The sequence below is a fragment of the Spermophilus citellus genome (genome assembly GCF_964194105.1).
Source record: "Spermophilus citellus genome assembly, contig: SCAFFOLD_194, whole genome shotgun sequence".
Classification (NCBI taxonomy): Eukaryota; Metazoa; Chordata; class Mammalia; order Rodentia; family Sciuridae; genus Spermophilus; species Spermophilus citellus.
Window position 1 is genome coordinate 616,101 of NW_027672768.1, and position 18,953 is coordinate 635,053.

At 39.5% G+C, this 18,953-nt stretch overlaps 1 protein-coding gene across 1 annotated transcript; it reads right to left on the reverse strand.

The window, feature by feature from the left end:
- Positions 1-475: 475 nt before the first annotated feature.
- On the reverse strand, positions 476-18,598 carry LOC308640637 (zinc finger protein 124-like; the record flags this gene model as incomplete). The annotated part of the gene is made up of 5 exons (XM_081312455.1): positions 476-570; positions 6,751-7,055; positions 7,832-7,892; positions 8,073-8,199; positions 18,578-18,598. 5 exons carry the CDS (start codon positions 18,596-18,598, stop codon positions 476-478), a joined length of 609 nt encoding a protein of 202 aa, XP_081168581.1.
- Positions 18,599-18,953: the final 355 nt, after the last annotated feature.

The window sequence follows — 18,953 nt, forward strand, 5'->3', positions numbered from 1 at the left end:
GCTCTCCATGGGGGAGACTCTGTTGTGGGAGACTTTTCAGCTTTGACCTTATTCTCAGGCACAAAGTTCCTTGCTAAGTCAACCGCATGGTTCACCAGTTCCACTGGTGAACCTGTCTGTAAGTATCAATACCCAATACCAAATATAATGAAAATTACTAATCCTATCTAATCAACAACTGGTATATATTTTGGCCTCAGATTTGGCCAATATTTTCTGTTTTCTTTATTTCAATAGCATTCTAATGCAAATTGTCCTTATCACTAACAGAATCAAATAAATTTTCAGACTACTCATCAGCTTTTCACAAATGACCTGAGCAGAGACTCACAGCATCACGTTTTTTGCAGGAGCACATCATAAATTGCTGACATCCTCCTCCAAGGTTGCTTGACACACTCCTTAAAGACAAGAAAATCTGACACCTTTTAGACTGCCCTGGACCAGGTGGTAACGTGTTCTTCACTTATCAGTTTCACTTGAGCTCCCCAATGACATCATCTATAAAACAGGAATTCCTCCACCAAAAGGCTCTGAAAAGACAGGCACGTTTAGCACCTTCATAGACTCCTGCACAAAAAAAGCTTTCACAAACTCTTTATGATAAGGACAATATGGCCACTTGTGATGACTACCAATTACTGAGGGTTCCTAGAGCAGGAAGCTTCTCCTCATGGACCTTGCTATATTATTATTTTTTAAAACCATACAATTGATTTTTATTGAAATGGTGAATTTTACAGAGTTCCTGAATTAATAAATCATGCCTGAGAATCCAAAGAAGAAAACAATATAATGGACAAGACCATCCACCCATCATATGGTTTATTAAAACTTGGTTCCTAATGCATTTTTCTTGGAGGTACTGGGAATTGAACTCAATGGCACTCAACCACTCAGCCACCTCCCAGCCTTCTTTTTTATTTATTATTTGAGTTACTTCTTAGAGACGGTATCACTGAGTTCTTTACTACTTGTTTTCCAGGGAGGCCACCTTACAAATCACAACCCTTGGGCTAAGGTTGTGGTTCAGTGGTTGACAATGTGCCTAGCATGTGTGAGGCACTGGGTTTGATCCTTAGAAAAAAAAAATCTTGAGCCACTGGTATTTCAGGTGTATGCCACAGCATGTGGGGATTCTCAAGAATTTTGCGAATTTCAGAGTCTTTCATAAAATTTTAACAATAGTGGAATCTAAGCCTGCTGCAAGTCTTTAAAACTTCTAGTACACTGTACCATTAAATAAACCTCTCCATGTTTATCTCAGTTTGTTTCACATAAGCATCACACTACAAAAGTCTGTGAGAAAATGCATTCATGAAGGAAAATATGTGCTTCAAGGTCCAAGAGGTTACTTGTTATTATGTTTGGCCCCCAAATTATGTCTTTGGAATGACAAAGAATATTTTAATTCTCATTTAATCATTGTACATTCTCACTATTTGCTCAGCTACAAACCCAAATCCATCAGAAGGTAGCCATCCACCTGCCAGCTCACATGACAACACTATTGTCCAAAAGGGACAGGCAGGTCCTGTCAGGAGATTCTGGAGCCCTCCTATAAGTGTTGATTCCTGCACTGATGTCCTCACCAAGACTGAACTCCTACAAAGAATGCCCACATCCCACGACAGCTGCATTCACTCCAGTCCCTCACACTGCCCAGGAGCAAGCCTGCAACTACTGCCTTTGAATTTATTACAAAAAAATCCAGACTGCGTCAAGTGCTCACACACCTCTATGCAATATTTCTACTAAATCAAAAACGTAAAACTAGGAAATTGCCACACTGACTCATTAGCTGCAAAGAAAGGTTTTGGAAATCTTGGGAAGCATTCAAAACTATTTTTTAAAGAAGAAGTTTTTCTGGATGGCTTAGGCTGTATTTATCAAAAACAGAAGGGCCACAGTGCACTCTTTTGGCCTTCCACTCCAAATGAACACCGAGACACAGCAAAAGGCTGGAACAGAGATAGTAGTGACAATCAACCCATCTTTGGCATGGTGGCAAACTTCAATATTTGGCCACAAGTATGTAAGGAACTCTTACCAATGATCACACAAGATCCATGATACCTGAATAGGTTGTGGGTGAGGTTTTGCTCAGGAGTCTTTGAATCCTTAGGACAAGTAACTAAATCCTTTAGCCTGAGCAGAAACAGCCCTCTCCACAGCAAGTACTGCACAATATCACCTGATTGGAGGCTGCAGCTTTATTAGTGATGTAGGACACATGAGGCTAGACACCCAAGGAATGTTCCAGGAGCACATTGATTAGCTGCAGGGTTCTGAGGGGTATCACTTAATATTTTTTGGATCACTGCTTGGAATTTCATTGATCTTCATTTACATCCAGTGGGACAGGGATGGAGGTTTATATTTTTTGTAGGGGTATACAAAAAGGTGTGTTTTTGTTGTTGTTGCTGTTTTGATTAGTTCACAGAAAGTGCTTTGTGTACCAATTGAAAGATTGGTCAGAGGTCTTCCAAGCTTTGCCACAAAAGCAGAAGTCTGTGTTATAACCCACATTGAGATCTTTGCAAAATCTTTTCCTGACATTCTGTTGAAAGAAAATTATGGTGAAGGTCTCTTGATAAGCTTATTTAAGATTATTTTGTGGAGAAGGGAGTGTCACTATATTAGGACATCAGACTGGAATGCTCCTTACCAAGCCTTTGGTAATGTAGTGTGTATTAAGAAAACCATCACACAATTTTTTTTCCAGGGCTACTGAGGTACTCCAAAACACAGAGAGAAATCAAGCCTGGGTTTTCTGGCATATTCCACCTAAGTATTATTCATGGGGAGAAAACCTAAGTTGGATGTAATTTTTTTTTGAAAAAAAATTCACCGGTATAAAAGACCTTTAAGAAGGAAGAGATTAGCTGCAATTGTGGAGGAAACACCTGCAGAGCTACATCTGCTGATGTGGTTATCAGTGGGGTAAACACTCACAGCAGCAGCAAACTCACCACCTGAGCTACGGAGCGTTCAGTGCTAGAATGCCTGCCTAGCATGCACAAGGCAGGATTCGGTCCCCAGAACTGGGAAAAGAAAAGAGAAAGCAACTCAAGTATAGGGCAAAATATATTTTGAGAAAGTGCCTCTCTAAACAATATACACAAATGACATTATTTTATAATGCTCTTTAATGTGTCTCCATACAGCACAATACATGAGCCTTAGAACAAGCACAAGTGACAAGAGTGGTGGTCCCAGAATCATCAACAGATCAATAAGCAATCAAGGAAAAGGAAGAGGCCAGCTGCAGGGTACACAGACACATTCCTATGGTCCCAGCTGCCAGCATCACCCCATCTCAAAAAATAACAATTAAAAAGACCGTGGAGAAACTCAGTGGTAACGCACTCCTGGGTGAAATCTGAACAAAGAAAGAGAGGAAAGAAGTTCAGAAGAGCTGTTTCACCAATCTGTACCAAAGGCTGGAGTGGAGAGGCCTAAACTAACCTACTCAATATGTAATGAAACATTAGACACAAAAGACTTAAAATACAGGAAAATGGAATCTAACAATAAGAGAGATTTAACCCAGGAAAATGGAATCTAACAATAAGAGAGATTTAACCCAGGAAAATGGAATCTAACAATAAGAGAGACTTAACCCAGAAAAACATGTAGCTTTCAAATCTTCATGCTGATGCAATGCTCCTCTCAAACCCAGGGTGCAATTTTGTTACCTCTGAATAGATTAAAAAAAAGAAAGAAAGAAAAAAATAAATGAAGGCACAGACACCATTTTCACACACCTACAGTGGTTATCGAAAAATAAATAAATAAAATGAAATAAAATAAAATTTTCCTCAAGTGTGAACAAGTTCAAATGGATCTGAAACAAGCAAAGTTCTCACCACATTTCTACATACAGAGCTTTTCTCCAGTGTGATTTCTTAAATGCTGTTCAAAGGGACCTGGAAAGTTGAAAGTGTTACTGCAATTTTTAAAGATAGAAAAAGGATTTTCACAGATGTGAATTCTTTTATGCCTTTGGAGAAAACTCCGAAAGCTTAATACTGCCCCACATGGCTTATCCTCAGCATTTTCTACAGTATGAGTCCTTTCATACAACTGAACAAAACTAGAATGGCTGAACCCTTTATATTTCTTACTTGCATAGGATTTATTCTTTTTATTCCAAAACAATATTCCCAGGCCTTAGGAAAAAATGAGAAAACTAGAAGATTTCCCACATTTCTCACATTCACAGGGCTTCTCTGCATGAGTGTTTTCATATATAAGAAAGGAAACAAAGCTGACAGAATGTTGCAAATCCCCCAAATTCAGAGGGTTTGTTTTTCAATGTGAGTGAAATGGCTTTGAAGGCAACAGGGAAAATGGAATGATTTGTGATATTTTTCACATTTAAAGAGTTATTCAGTTGGATGTGGTGGTGTATGCCTTTAATTCCTGAGACTCAAGAGGCTGATTTTGAATAATCAATGTTGGAGGCTAGCCTCAGGACCTTAGGAAGACCCTAAGAAACTCAGCAAGTCCCTGTCTCAAAATAAAAAGTAAACAGGAACTGGAATGTAGCTCAGTGGTAGAGCACCACCAGACTAAATCCCCAGTGGATTGATTGATTGATCGATCTCTCTCTCAAACACACACACACACATACACACAAACACACACACACATTTTCAGCAGTGTGAGCCTCTCTTGTCTTTGAGGATGACATGAAATATTGATTTACCATATTTCACATTCAAAGGGTTTTTCTCCAGTAAACTTCCTACATGTATATGCGTGAAACAGTAATAACAGAAGAGTTTACCAATTGTTTTCATGCATACAACTTCTATGCAGTATGTGTTCTTTCACATGTGTGAAGCAGACAAGATGTGGCAAAGGCTTCTCCACGTTGTTGACATTCATTGGGCTTCTCTCCAGTATACATTCTTCCATGTCTGTGAAGGTCACTGGATCTAGCAAAGGCTTTGCCACACTGCTTACATTCTTAGGGCTTCTCTCCAGTATGAGTTTGTTCATGTAAGTGAAGGTAAGAGGACTGAGTGAAGGCTTTGCCACACTGCTTACATTTATAGGGCTTCTCTCCAGTATGAGTGTGTTTATGCATCTGAAGGTAAAAGGCAGTAGTGTAGGCTTTTCCACATTGTTGACATTCATAGGGCTTCTCTCCAGTGTGTGTTCTTCCATGTCTGTTAAGCTGATAGGATGTAGCAAAGGCTTTTCCACATTGTTTGCATTCATAGGGCTTCTATCCAGTATGTGTTCTTCCATGCTTATGAAGCTGACGGGATGTAGCAAAGGCTTTGCCACACTGCTTACATACATAGGGCTTCTCTCCAGTATGAGTTCTTTCATGTATGTGAAGGTCACCAGTTCTAGCAAAGGCTTTGCCACACTGCTTACATTCATAGGGCTTCTCTCCAGTATGAGTTCTTTCATGTCTGTGAAGGTCACCAGTTCTAGCAAAGGCTTTGCCACACTGCTTACATTCATAGGGCTTCTCTCCAGTATGAGTTTGTTCATGTGAGTGAAGGTGAGAGGAATGAGTAAAGGCTTTCCCACACCACTTACATTCATAGGGCTTCTCTCCAGTATGAGTTCGTCCATGTATCTGAAGGTAAGAGGCAGAAGTAAAGGCTTTTCCACATTGTTCACATTCATAGGGCTTTTCTCCGGTATGCATTCTTCCATGTATGTGAAGATGACGGGATGAAGCAAATGTTTTTCCACATTGTTGACATCCAAAGGGTTTCTTTCTAGTATGTGTTCTTCCATGAATCTGAAGGTAACTAGATCTAGCAAAGGCTTTTCCACACTGCTTACATTCATAGGGCTTCTCTCCAGTGTGTGTTCTTCCATGTCCTTTAAGATGATGGGACCTAGCAAAGGCTTTTCCACATTGTTTGCATTCATAAGGCTTCTCTCCAGTATGTATTCTTCCATGTGCACGAAGCTGAGAGGATGTAGCAAAGATTTTTCTGCATTGTTTGCATTCATAAGGCTTCTGTCCAGTATGTGTTCTTCCATGTGCACGAAGCTGAGGGGATGTAGCAAAGGCTTTTCCGCATTGTTTGCATTCATAAGGCTTCTCTCCAGTATGTGTTCTTCCATGTGCACGAAGCTGAGGGGATGTAGGAAAGGCTTTTCCACACTGCTTACATACATAGGGCTTCTCTCCAGTATGAGTTCTTCCATGTGTGTGAAGGTCACCAGATCTAGCATAGGCTTTTCCACACTGCTTACATACATAGGGCTTCTCTCCAGTATGAGTTCTTCCATGTGAGTGAAGGTCACCAGATCTAGTAAAGGCTTTTCCACACTGCTTACATTCATAGGGCTTCTCTCCAGTGTGTGTTCTTCCATGTCCTTTAAGCTCATAGGATGTAGCAAAGGCTTTTCCACATTGTTTGCATTCATAGGGCTTCTCTCCAGTATGTATTCTTCCATGTTTATGAAGCTGACGAGATGTAGCAAAGGCTTTGCCACACTGCTTACATTCATAGGGCTTCTCTCCAGTGTGAGTTTTCTGATGTATTCTAAGTAATCTGGGATAAGCAAAGTCTTTCCGACATACCTTACATTTGAAATGTGCCTTCCCTGTGTGTGTGATCCTGTGCTTTTGAAGACTTGTGTGTGAGATAAAGGTTTGACCATCTTGTTTACATTCATAGAGTTTCTCTCCAGAGTGAGTTCTTTCATGTCTTCTAAATAAAGAGGAGAAATGAAAGGCTTTCCCACATACTTCACATTGCAAAGGTTTACCTCCACTGTGTGTTATCATATGTCTTTGAACACCTGGGAGAGAAGAAGAGGCTTCACCACATTGTTGACATTCATAGGGTTGCAACCCAGTATGAGTTTCTTCATGTCTTTGAATGTCATTGGAACAACTGATGACTTTCCCACATACTGTACTTTCATATGGTCTATCTCCAGTTTGCAACAACATTTGTGTGTGAACACTTTTGAGAGAAACCAGAGATTTCCTATATTGTTTAAATTCACATGGCTTCTCTTCACATTCCTCATGCTTGTAGTATTTGTGTCCAGAGTGAGATGTGATGTGCCTATGAAGGAATGAAGGACATATGAAATCTTTTGCACACATAATGAAGTCACATGGATTTACTCTATTAAAATTTTTCTTTGTTTGATTAAGAATTGGAATCGATTTGAAGGTTTCCCCACACTATTCTGTGGGGAAAGTTTGAAGTTTACCATAGGACTTCTTTGAAGAAGAAGTGACCAGCACATAATTGATACCTAACTCATTCACAGTTTTCTATTTATTTATAGGTCTTTACATTTCTACTAACATCAGGTAAAGGCTAGATTTTCTGACTTGTTAAAGTTGCCTGAAAATAAAGATATTGAAAGGAAACAATCCTTTGCAACACAGCTTCTCTATGGCTATTATTCACATAGTCATATTCACATAGGCAATTTCATAGTACTTTTTGCATGTCAAATACTTTGAAAAGACTGAATACCTGTTACAGATAAGTATATATTTCTGGTAAAAAATATTATAAGAATAAATACATTTCAAATCATGCATACTTCTTTTTTTTCTTTTTTTTTATTTTTTAAAGAGAGAGTGAGAGAGGAGAGTGAGAGAGAGAGAGAGAATTTTTAATATTTATTTTTTAGTTCTTGGTGGACACAACATCTTTGTTGTTATGTGGTGCTGAGGATCAAACCCAGGCCGCCCGCATGCCAGGCGAGCACGCTACCACTTGAGCCACATCCCCAGCCCTATGCATACTTCTTCGGTTGGTTTGCTTTAAAAATTATATGACAGTTCTCACATTCCCTCACGAATTCCTCTTGTGAGTACAGTTACCTTAGGTTGCTTCCAGAGTTTTCAATCTGATCTTCAGTGGTCTTGTCTTCCCACTTGTTTCCTAAAATGAGAGAACATAACAATCTTTATGAATATTTAGGAGCTAGAAATGCTTTGCCAAATTGTAGGTGCCATTTATGCTTCAATAATTCACCAACTGATTTCCTTTTCACCTTCTACATAAATGACCAAAATAAACATGAGTTCTCTATTTGATTAATTTTAAAACCAACATTATTACCTATAGAAGCCAGGTTTCTGAGGACTTCCAGCATCACATCTCTGTAAAGGTTCTTCTGGGAAGTATCCAGAAAAGCCCACTCCTCCTTGGTGAAGTTCACAGCCACATCCTCAAAGGTCACTGAGATCTAAAATATCCCACAAATGTATAGTGGAGGCCAGGAGAGAATGACAGCATGAGAAATCTGCACTCAACATGCATGATGTTCACATGATTCCCTGGCCTCCTGATTAATTCCATGATTTGGTCCATCAAATCTTTACTGCACTCAATTTCTTACACCCATTCCAACACTAGAAATTGGCTACTCAGAAGGCAAACATCATACCCTTCCTTTGGTGAGTTCACAGGAAGTAAGACAGGCTCCCAGATGACTCCTAACTTCTTTAAGGGTTTCACCTCAAATACATGTCCTAGAAATGTCCTGTGTGGTACAGAGCTAATATAAGCACTTCTGATAGTACTTATATTTAGAAATGAAAGGTGATGAGTAGAAAAATGCAGGAATCATGAAACTAAGCATTTGAGAGAGATTCTGCCAACTACAGTGGCTCTCTATACCTACAAAGTTAATATAGGCAACATGGTATTTACTGATGTCTTGTTTCCTCTGAAAGTCTATTGTTCCATACTTAAAGAAATGCCTAGAACCAGCCCCCACTCCCACCCTCTGGGCATGGGGTCACTAAGGAGATTCCTTCATAGACAACATTTAGACAACATTTCACACAGGTGGTCACAATGTGTTAACTGGAGATTAACTCATTCTGTGTGATTACACTAAGAACAACTAGAAGTTTGCAGGTACTTTACTCCAGAACAAATTTAGTCAACTAGCTTACTATTATATGACCAAAACAAACATGAGTTCTCTATTTTATTAATTTAATTTATTTATTAATAAACACAACAATTTGATAATTTCTTGTGGTTACTGTCAAAGCAGAATGGGGTAAGTGGAAAGCTGGCACGTGTCTTAGAAATAACATTATAACCCAAAAATGTCACCATGGGCTGGAGATGTGGCTCAAGCGGGAGCGCTTGCCTGGCATGCGTGCGGCCCGGGTTCGATCCTCTGCACTACATACAAAGATGTTGTGTCTGCCGAATACTAAAAAAATATGTAAAAAAATTCTCTTCTCTCCCTCTAAAAAAAAAAAAAAAAACAAAAATGTCACCTTGTCCAAACAACAGCCTTACAAAGTTTTATAACTCTCAAAACAATCTTCTTAATAAACAGCAGGCACTATTTTTCTAAGTCTCACAGCAACAATGAATGTCCAATGATTGTCAAACTCTTCTTAACGGGAGCCAGTTCACTACCATAATGTACAGTCATGAGAAACATACCAATGTTGTGCTCAAGAACAATTTGATCAAGGTTGGGCCACATATGCAATGGCTGTCTGGTGAAAGAGATTCATTGTGCCTGTAGCAATGGTGGTGCAAACAAACCTAAGGCAGAAGCTCTTCCAGTGTGTGGTAAAGCAACACGTTTGTAGCCCAGAATTCTGAACTATCCCACACAGTCTGCGTGTGAAATAGGCCACCATTCACATCTGTAAGCATGCTATGATGTCTGCACAGTGATGGAACAGACAAAAAGAAAATGTCCCTGCCACTTACACAGAAGCATACTCAAGGACTGAAACCATACAGAACCACCCCAAACAATGAAGAACCCACAATTACCCTCAAAGACATCAGCCCAACTCTGTCAGGAAAATGATGCAGACAGGAGGGCTTCATAAACCTTCAACCAAACGGGAAGCACACTGAGGTCTCAGGGTCACAGCAACATTCTACAGGACATAAAACACACCCCTACAAGTGCACCACCAGTGAAATCCCATGCACCACCAGTGAAATCTCAAAGAACATGAGAGATAAAGCAGAAATCAGATCAGAAGAAACTGAAAAGCCTCCAGGGAAAGGGACATGAAACACAGGGCTCTGAAAAGATACAGGACAAAGAGGTGACTAAAGAGAAAAGGTGACCATTTTGAAATAAAAAAATGTAAAAGTCCATCATAGGAAATTCATAGAGAACACCAGAGGTGGCGCTGTATTGGTATCTAAGTCATCCAACACACATTTCAGAAAAGAACAGATAAAAGCAACCAATGAAACTGCTGCTTAAGAAAACCAGAGAAAGAAGAGCAAGGTAAACCTAAATTAACCACAGGTAGGTTGCCGCAGTCTGGCTGGGCACAATTCAGGAGCCACGTGTCAAAAGAAACGAACTTCATTTATAGAACCACACATGCCAAACAAAAAAGCTCCTCAGGAAAAACCTTCAGAGACCAACTGCCACCACCAGCTTCCCACAAGCCTCTCAACCTCCCCCACTCCTCCTGCTCTTGAGGCCGATTGGCTAGGTCGCATGGGTGGAGCAAAAAAGTCCACCAATGAGCAGCTCCATAGTCTGAAAGGGCGGGAAAACAGCCCAATGAGCATCACCGCAGAGGAGCCAATCAGCTAGAAGTTGCTGGGGCCGCTGTGAGCCAATCATCAGCTGGCAGTCTGAAAGTTTGCTGGGGCCCCTTCGGCTGTGGCTCTCAACATCTCCCGCTCTCTGTTTAAACAACAAGCATGTGGCATAGGGACCGTGCCTGCCTTAGGTTGTCCAATAGTACATATGGTCCTTACCCGTTATCTTAGGTTGGTACCATTGCAATTGGATCTTACACGTCACTGACTACCGGTCCAGTATACAGCCACACCTGTGGATAGGTCTTTGTACCAGCGGGGGGGTGAGGTTCTTTTCCTCAACTCTGTTGGCACCCAAATTTTAGCTGAACGATCATGACAAGCAGAAGGGAGGAAGATACACCAAGCCAATTGACGGCTCCTTTTGGAAAAATTGTACCACCGATAACATCATCAGCAAAAATACCCCAACACTACCACAAGTCGCTGCACCAACAGATAGTTCACAATGCATACAGGTGAGTTCACAATGCATACAAGTGATACATAGTCCAGGCAAGTTCTGCAAGCAGTTCAGTGATGGCTATTGCAGAAGCTGTAGATTGGATTTATCTTTGTCTTCACCGGCACTGGGATGAAGATAGGAATTCTGGCAATAATGGCGAAAGAAAAAATCACGTAACATTCCAGAAGGTACTAAAATAAAACAATTTTCTTAACAATTTACGTTGTCTTCACTGGCACTGGGATGAAGACAGGAATTCTGGCAATAATGGCTAAAGAAAAAATTATGTAACATTCCAGAAGACACTAAAAGAAAACAATTTTCTTAACAATTTACATTATCTTGAAGAGAATTATTAAATATAATGAAAAGGAAAGGTGAAAGTAAACAAACAGATCTGTTAACCTCCTTTTTTGTTCACATATTAAAACAATTCTCAACAGTTGTTTACCCAATCTAAATTATACCATTTAAATCACGTGAAGAAAAAAAGAATATTTGGATCCATTTTTTCATGAGCGCTCATCATATATGATATATGGACATACGTACATACAAACATACAACATAAAACACAAGTGTGCACACAACTAATAACATAATAGTAAACGCCTTATAACTTTTTACAGGTGAAATCTCCATTGTAATGTTTAAAAACTCTATAGTCAAAAAATAAAACTGATCAGCAAAACATTAACCTAGGTCTGTATGAGCTCAGAAAAACAAAATAGAACTTCATGATGTGGGAAAGGGCAATACTAAAATAGATATTGAAAAAAGCATCCTGGTTCTGTCGCAGATGTAAGGGTAGCCAAACTGGAGTTCTGGATATCAGCTGTTATGGATTTGAGCCAAATCATCTTCTTTTTGGTCTGTAGAAATCGCTTTAGTTAGGGCTGGGGATGTGGCTCAAGCGGTAGCACGCTCGCCTGGCATGCGTGTGGCCCAGGTTTGATCCTCAGCACCACATACAAAAACAAAAGATGTTATGTCTGCCAAGAACTAAAAAATAAATATTAAAAAATTCTCTCTCACTCTCTCTCTCTAAAAAAAAAAAAAAAGAAAAGAAATCGCTTTAGATAATCTCTCTGGAATCCAAATTGGCTGCTGTTCTCCCTGTGGAAACACATAAACAGACCCCCCGACTCCAGACAATTACTGGGTCAGGACCTTTCCATTGTCCTGTTAGAATATCTTTCCAAAGTACCTTGGGCTTATGTACATTTTTTGGACACATATACCTTTCTACAGCACTAAGCCCTGATGAATCCAAATTTTAAAAGTTTAGCGTAAAAAGGGTTATTTTAAGTTTAACTTTGGGGAATATATACCCCTTCCCAATTCCTTCTTTTTGCTTTAATAAGTAGATTTTAATAGTTTGATGAGCTCTTTCAACTATGCCTTGTCCCTGTGGATTGTATGGGATTCCTGTTATATGAGTAATGCTAAATGTTGAGCAAAATTGTTTAAAAGAGGTAGAAATATAACCAGGAGCATTATCTGGTTTTAACTGTTTTGGAACGCCCACAGTGGCAAAATTTTGTAAGCAATGAGCTATAACATCTTTAGTTTTTTCTCCGGCATGAAGGGATCCCACCAAAAATCCAGAAGAAGTATCAACTGTAACATGCAAATATTTTAATTTTTCAAATTCTGGCAAGTGTGTGATGTCCATCTGCCAAATATGGTTAGGTATCAGTCCTCTAGGATTGACTCCAAGATTTACTTGTGGTAAAAAGGTCACACAATTTTGACATTGTTTTATTATTTGTCTAGCTTGTTCCTTAGTTATTTTAAAATGCTTTTGTAAAGTATTAGCATTGACATGGAACCTTTTATGAACATTTATAGCTTCTTCTAATGTAGAGAAAATATGTATGTCATTTGTAGTTTTATCTGCTAAATCATTGCCCAAACTAAGGGCTCCAGGCAATCCTGTATGTGCCCTGAATGGATCTTTTCTGTCCCAGATTAGACTTTGTATAGTGGAAAGCAAAGAGAAAACAGTAGAGGAAGGGGAAATCCTACCAGCATCTTCAAGGGATACTATAGCATTAACTATATACTGACTATCGGAAAATAAATTAAATACAGAATCTTTAAAAATCACAAAAGCTTGTAATACTGCATTAAGCTCTACCTTTTGAGCTGATTGTTTGGGTACTAAAAATGTAAAAGTTTGATCAGGTGTAACTATTGCTGCTGTACCATTATTTGACCCATCAGTGAATATATTTGGAGCATTCATGATAGGTGTTTTCCTTGTCATTTTTGGAAAAATTACAGGATGCAATGACCAAAAAGACAATAAAGGATTAGATGGTAAGTGGTTATCAAATGAAACATTAGATTTGCACATGATTATTGCCCAAGTATTTAACTCATTAGCTAACTCATCAATTTGATTCATAGTATATGGAGTAATAATTTTATTGGGAGAAATTCCAAACACTCCCTTTGCTGCTTTTATTCCTTTGAGTATTAATTGTCCTACAGCCTCAGGATACCTAGTAAGAATAGTGTTAGGAGAATAAGATAAATGTATCCATAATAATGGACCTTCTTGCCAAAATACTCCTGTAGGAATATTTTTTGTTGGTAGTACAATAAATAATAAAGGCAAACTTATATCAATTCTATCCAAATGCATATTTTCCATATATGTTTCAATGATTTTTAATGCCTTTCTTGCTTCAGGCATTAACATTCGGGGTGAATTTGGATCTGATGGACCTTTTAGGATATCAAATAAAGGTCCCAGTTCTCCTGTTGGAATACCTAGATAAGGCCTTATCCAATTTATGTCTCCTAATAACTTTTGAAAGTCATTAAGTGATTTCAGTTGATCTACTCCTATTTGAATTTTTGGTGGACGGACCATGGTTGAAGATAATAGAACTCCTAAATAATTAATTGGAAAATTTAATTGTACTTTATCTATTGCTATCTCTAGATTATAATTTTTTAATAAATTTGTAAGTGTGGCATAACATTCTAGCAATGTGTTTTTAGCTTTGTGTGCTAATAATACATCATCCATATAGTGAAATATTTGTAGTTCAGGATTTTGATTTCTAAGTGGCTGGATTACATTGTTAACATAAATTTGACACATAGTTGGGCTGTTAGCCATCCCTTGAGGGAGTACTTTCCATTCATATCTCTGATCAGGACCTTCATGATTTAGTGCAGGGATAGTAAATGCAAAACCTGGACTATCCTCAGGATGAATTGGAATTGAAAAAAAAACAATCTTTAATATCTATAACTAAAACATACCAAGTTTTTGGCAAAGCAGACAATTGAGGAATCCCCGATTGAGCAGGTTCCATAATAACCATCTCATTATTAATGGCTCTTAAATCTTGCAATAATCTCCATTTACCAGATTTCTTTTTAATGACAAAAATGGGAGTATTTTGCGGAGATACAGAAGCTGCTATATGTCCTTCCGCTAATTTTTGTTTGACCAGGTCATGGGCTGCTTGTATCTTTTCTTTAGTCAGGGACCACTGAGGAACCCATACTGGTCTTTCTGATTTCCAAGTAATTTTTATTGTCTCAGTGGCCCTTTCTGAAAAATCCAACCCATGTCTGTCCATTCCTTGATCTATTTGTATTGGTGCTGCTATACCTTGTTCTTGTTTTTCTAATATTTTTCCTTTCCTAAAACCTTGTCTAGTCATAATAGTGGGTGAATTTTGGTTGATGTTATTTGTTAATGTCAAACCTAATTGATCTAGGACACCTCGTCCCCATAAATTTACAGGAAGATGATCCAATACATAGGGCTGTATAGTTCCTTCACATCCTTCAGGATTCTTCCAATCTAATACAATTCCACTTCTATGGGGATTAGTCACCACTCCTAGGCCTTGAAGCATTTGAGTGGCTTGTTGTAATGGCCAATGTTTTGGCCATTCTTGACGACAGATGATGCTAAGGTCTGCACCTGTATCCAGTAGCCCATTAAATTCATGTCCTTGAATATTTAGTTTTATCATGGGGCGAGAATCTAAATTTAAAGAAAGCATAGCCCAATCTACACCTGTGGAGCCTAATCCCTTGGAACCTCTTTCTACAGTATGACTGGAAAATTTATCATGTAGGCTGGGTATTATTAGTAACTGTGCTATTCTATCTCCTGGTGAAATTATTGATATACCCTTTGGAGGACTGGCTATAATATTTATTTCACCTTCATAATCAGGATCAATTACCCCAGGACTTATCATAAATCCTTTTAGAGAAGAAGAGCTGCATCCCAATAATAAGCCTACTGTTTCTTTGGAAAGAGGTCCTTTTACCCCTATGGGAATGATTTGAACTCCCATCTCTGAAGTTAGTATGGATCTGGCAGGCGCAGATGTCCAACCCTGCGCTCCCTCTGGTTTGTCTGATGAGGGATCTGATGGACAATGTGTCCTGGGCACTACCCTGATGGGGTTGCTGGGTTCCTCCAGTGCTCCGTATATTTGTGGTTTTGGGCCGCGGAGCATTGGGTCCCCCTGTCCATTTTTTGGCAATGGAGCCCGATGCCTTTCTCCATGATATCATGGATAAACACCTGGTCCTTGTTCATTTTTTGATAATGGAGTACCATGTATGGTGTTTTGAGAACGGCATTCATTAGCCCAATGTTTCCCTCTATGGCATTGTGGGCAAATACCCAGTATTCTACTCCTTTGATACCTAGTTTTGTTAAACCCTCCTCCTATGGGGCAATTCCTTTTAAAATGTCCTGTTTGTTCACAATTGTAGCATGTTCTTGGCCTGCCATCTAAAGCCTGTTTTACTGCAGCTGCCACGATTTGCCCTTGTTCATTAATGTCTCTGGCATCTAAAGCCTGTTTTACTGCAGCTGCCACGACTTGCCCTTGTTCATTAATGTCTCTACATAATTTAATATATGTGTTTAAATCTTCATGTTTCCATGGTCTAATGACTTCTCTGCATCAAAGATTAGCTTGCTCATAAGCCAGTTGTTTTATTAATGGCATTGCTTGTTCTTTATTCCCCAAAACTCTGGTAGCTGTTTAAATAAGCCTATCTACAAATTCAGCATAAGGTTCATTAGCTCCTTGTATTACCTTAGATAATTGACCTTGTAAACCTCCATGCCCTTGTAATGTCTTCCATGCCCTAACCACATTTGCAGCAATTTGTGCATATACAACAGGATCATATGCAATTTGTTGCTGCTGATCCTCATAAGGTCCCTTTCCTAACAACATATCTAGATTTCTCTGAGGATAACCAGCTGCTCCATTTTGCCTAGCCATCTCCTTGCAAAATTCCTCATTGGCAACCTTCCATAACAGGTATTGTCCTCCATTTAGCACAGCTTTACACATATTAGCCCAATCTGCTGGCGTCATGTTCAAGTTGGTAACGGATTCAACCATGTTTACAGTGAAGGGGGCTTGAGGACCATAGGTTGTTACAGCATCTTTTAGCTGCTTCGCTTTTTTGAAATTTAATGTGTGGTGAATTCACTGCCCTCCTGCCTCAAATACAGAGCATGTTAATATTTGAGATCCTGTCTCAGGATCCCAACTATCTATTGCGGGGATTGGGGGCCTCCCAGCATATGGAATTGGCCTTGATGGTTGGTCACTTATGTCCTCTGGTGATAGAAAGGTGTTAGTAGCAGTCTCCTGTAGAGGTGGTGCTGTTGGTTGGACACTTACACCCTCTGGTGATAGAAAGTTGTTATTAGCAGTCTCCTGTTGTAACTTTCCCCTGATGGCTTTTTCTGCTTTACACTTTCTTTCTCTGACTAGCTTAAGAGGCCTTTGGACTAAGCAAACAAGATATGAACATCCACAATGGCAATGTGTCAACTGGCAGAGTCCCTGGGCTTTTCTTTTCTATTCTTTTTAAATCTTCACCATGATGGTTCCATTGTGATATATTCAACAACTCCTCCTTAAAAAGCCATGGGCTACATTTTTGTATTGTATCAATGTATGCCCTGACTGCTCTTGATTTTACTGGGATGCCTCCTTCCTCTAACAATTTACTTAACACTCTTTCAGTTTGTTTTTTACTAATTTCTGATCCCATATTTCTACTATAATACAACCCAACAAGATGATGCCAAACAAAACCAAGATAGAATGAAATAAAAATGGAACAACAACAAATCATTATAGCCTTTCTATCCTCCTGACATGTGCATCCGTCCTATCTCCCTATCTGTTCCTCAGACGTAAATAGTTTTTCCTCAGATGTGAGCGGTTTTTCTTCCATCTCACTCAACTCCAGGGACAGGCAACTTAAAACAAAAGTGAAGCAAAATAAAAGAAGAGTCTTAAAATGGCTACCCATCCTCTCACCCTGCCCTCAGGGGCAAGCAGTTTACCTTATCACTTACCCTCAGTCATTCCCCGTGTGGCCCACCAAATGCCGCAGTCTGGCTGTGCACAATTCAGGAGCCACTTGTCTAAAGAAACAAACTTTATTTTTAGAACCACAAAGGCCAAACAAAAAAGCTCCTCAGGAAAAACATTCAGAGTCCAACTGCCTCCACCGACTTCCCACAAGCGTCTCAACCTCCCGCACTCCTCCTGCTCTTGAGGCCGATTGGCTGGGTCACATGGGCAGAGCCAAAAAAGTCCCTGAATGAGCAGCTCCGTAGACTGAAAGGGCGGGCAAACAGCCCAATGAGCATCAACGCAGAGGAGCCAATCAGCTAGAAGTTGCTGGGGCCGCTATGAGCCAATCATCAGCTAGCAGTCTGAAAGTTTGCTGGGGCCTCTTCGGCTGTGGCTCTCAACAGTAGGTAACAGAGAAAGTGTTGATGAAACAACACTCAGGAAATCCGCAGTCTACAAATCAAGTTCTTCATGAAGGTCAGCATCACTGATTAACTGACAAAAGGCTAAGAATACAGAAGACAGGGACTGGGGTTGTGGCTCAGTGGAAGACAGTTTGCCTAGTGCTTGGGAGAAACTGGGTTCAATCCTCACTGCCACATAAAAAGAAAGAAATTAAAAGTGTAAAATATACAATAATATTAAAGAAAACAATGAGGACTGAAAACCTACAAACAGATTTAAAAGTGTCATCATCAACAATGCATTGGGACTTCAGATTATCATATATGTGCCTGACACAAATTAGACAACTTACAGAAACTGGACCATTTCTTTGAGAGAGACAATCTCCTACAACTTACACACAAGGGGAAATACACAAAACAGATGAGCCCATGGCTGCTGAGAAAAACAGACTCAGTAACTAATTACTTCCCAAAAAGGCAAGGCAAGGCTCTGACATCTCAAACAGGCTTCCATGAGACACATAAGAACTGCTACCAATTTTCTACTTTGTTTCCAGAACATAGAAGCTGAGTTAACACCTCCTAAGTCTTCCTGACGCATAAGTTACCATATTATCCAAATTAAAGGGATGAAGAAAAGTATTAAATAGAAAAGAAAACTATGAATGGTGCTCATAATCATAAATGCAAAACTTAATCATAAATGCAAAAAACTGTACAATTAAGTCATCACACTCCAAATGTCTATGCAAATGATGTGAAAATTATGGGCACTGGAACACTTACTGCAGTGACTACAGCAGCCATATCCACAACGGCCCAAAACTAGATGCAAGGAAGATGCACCTTTCAATACTGAATAGACAAGCTGAAGTTTAACCACACCAAAGAGCATCACCCAGAAAATGAACTCTGCAGCCTGAAAAGATACAGCACCCTTAAGGGCAGACTGGTAAGTGAGAGAAGCCAGTTTGAAATGGCCAAGTGCAGTAAGATTCCAAGTCAAGAACATTCTGGAAAAGACAACATTATAGATGCACTAGCAGAACTGATGGGTGCCAGGGACTTAGGGAGCAGAGAGGGAGGAAGGAATGAGGAGGAGTGATGAACAGGTGGAACACAGGATTCCCAGAGCAGTGAAACTCTTCTGTATGACATTATC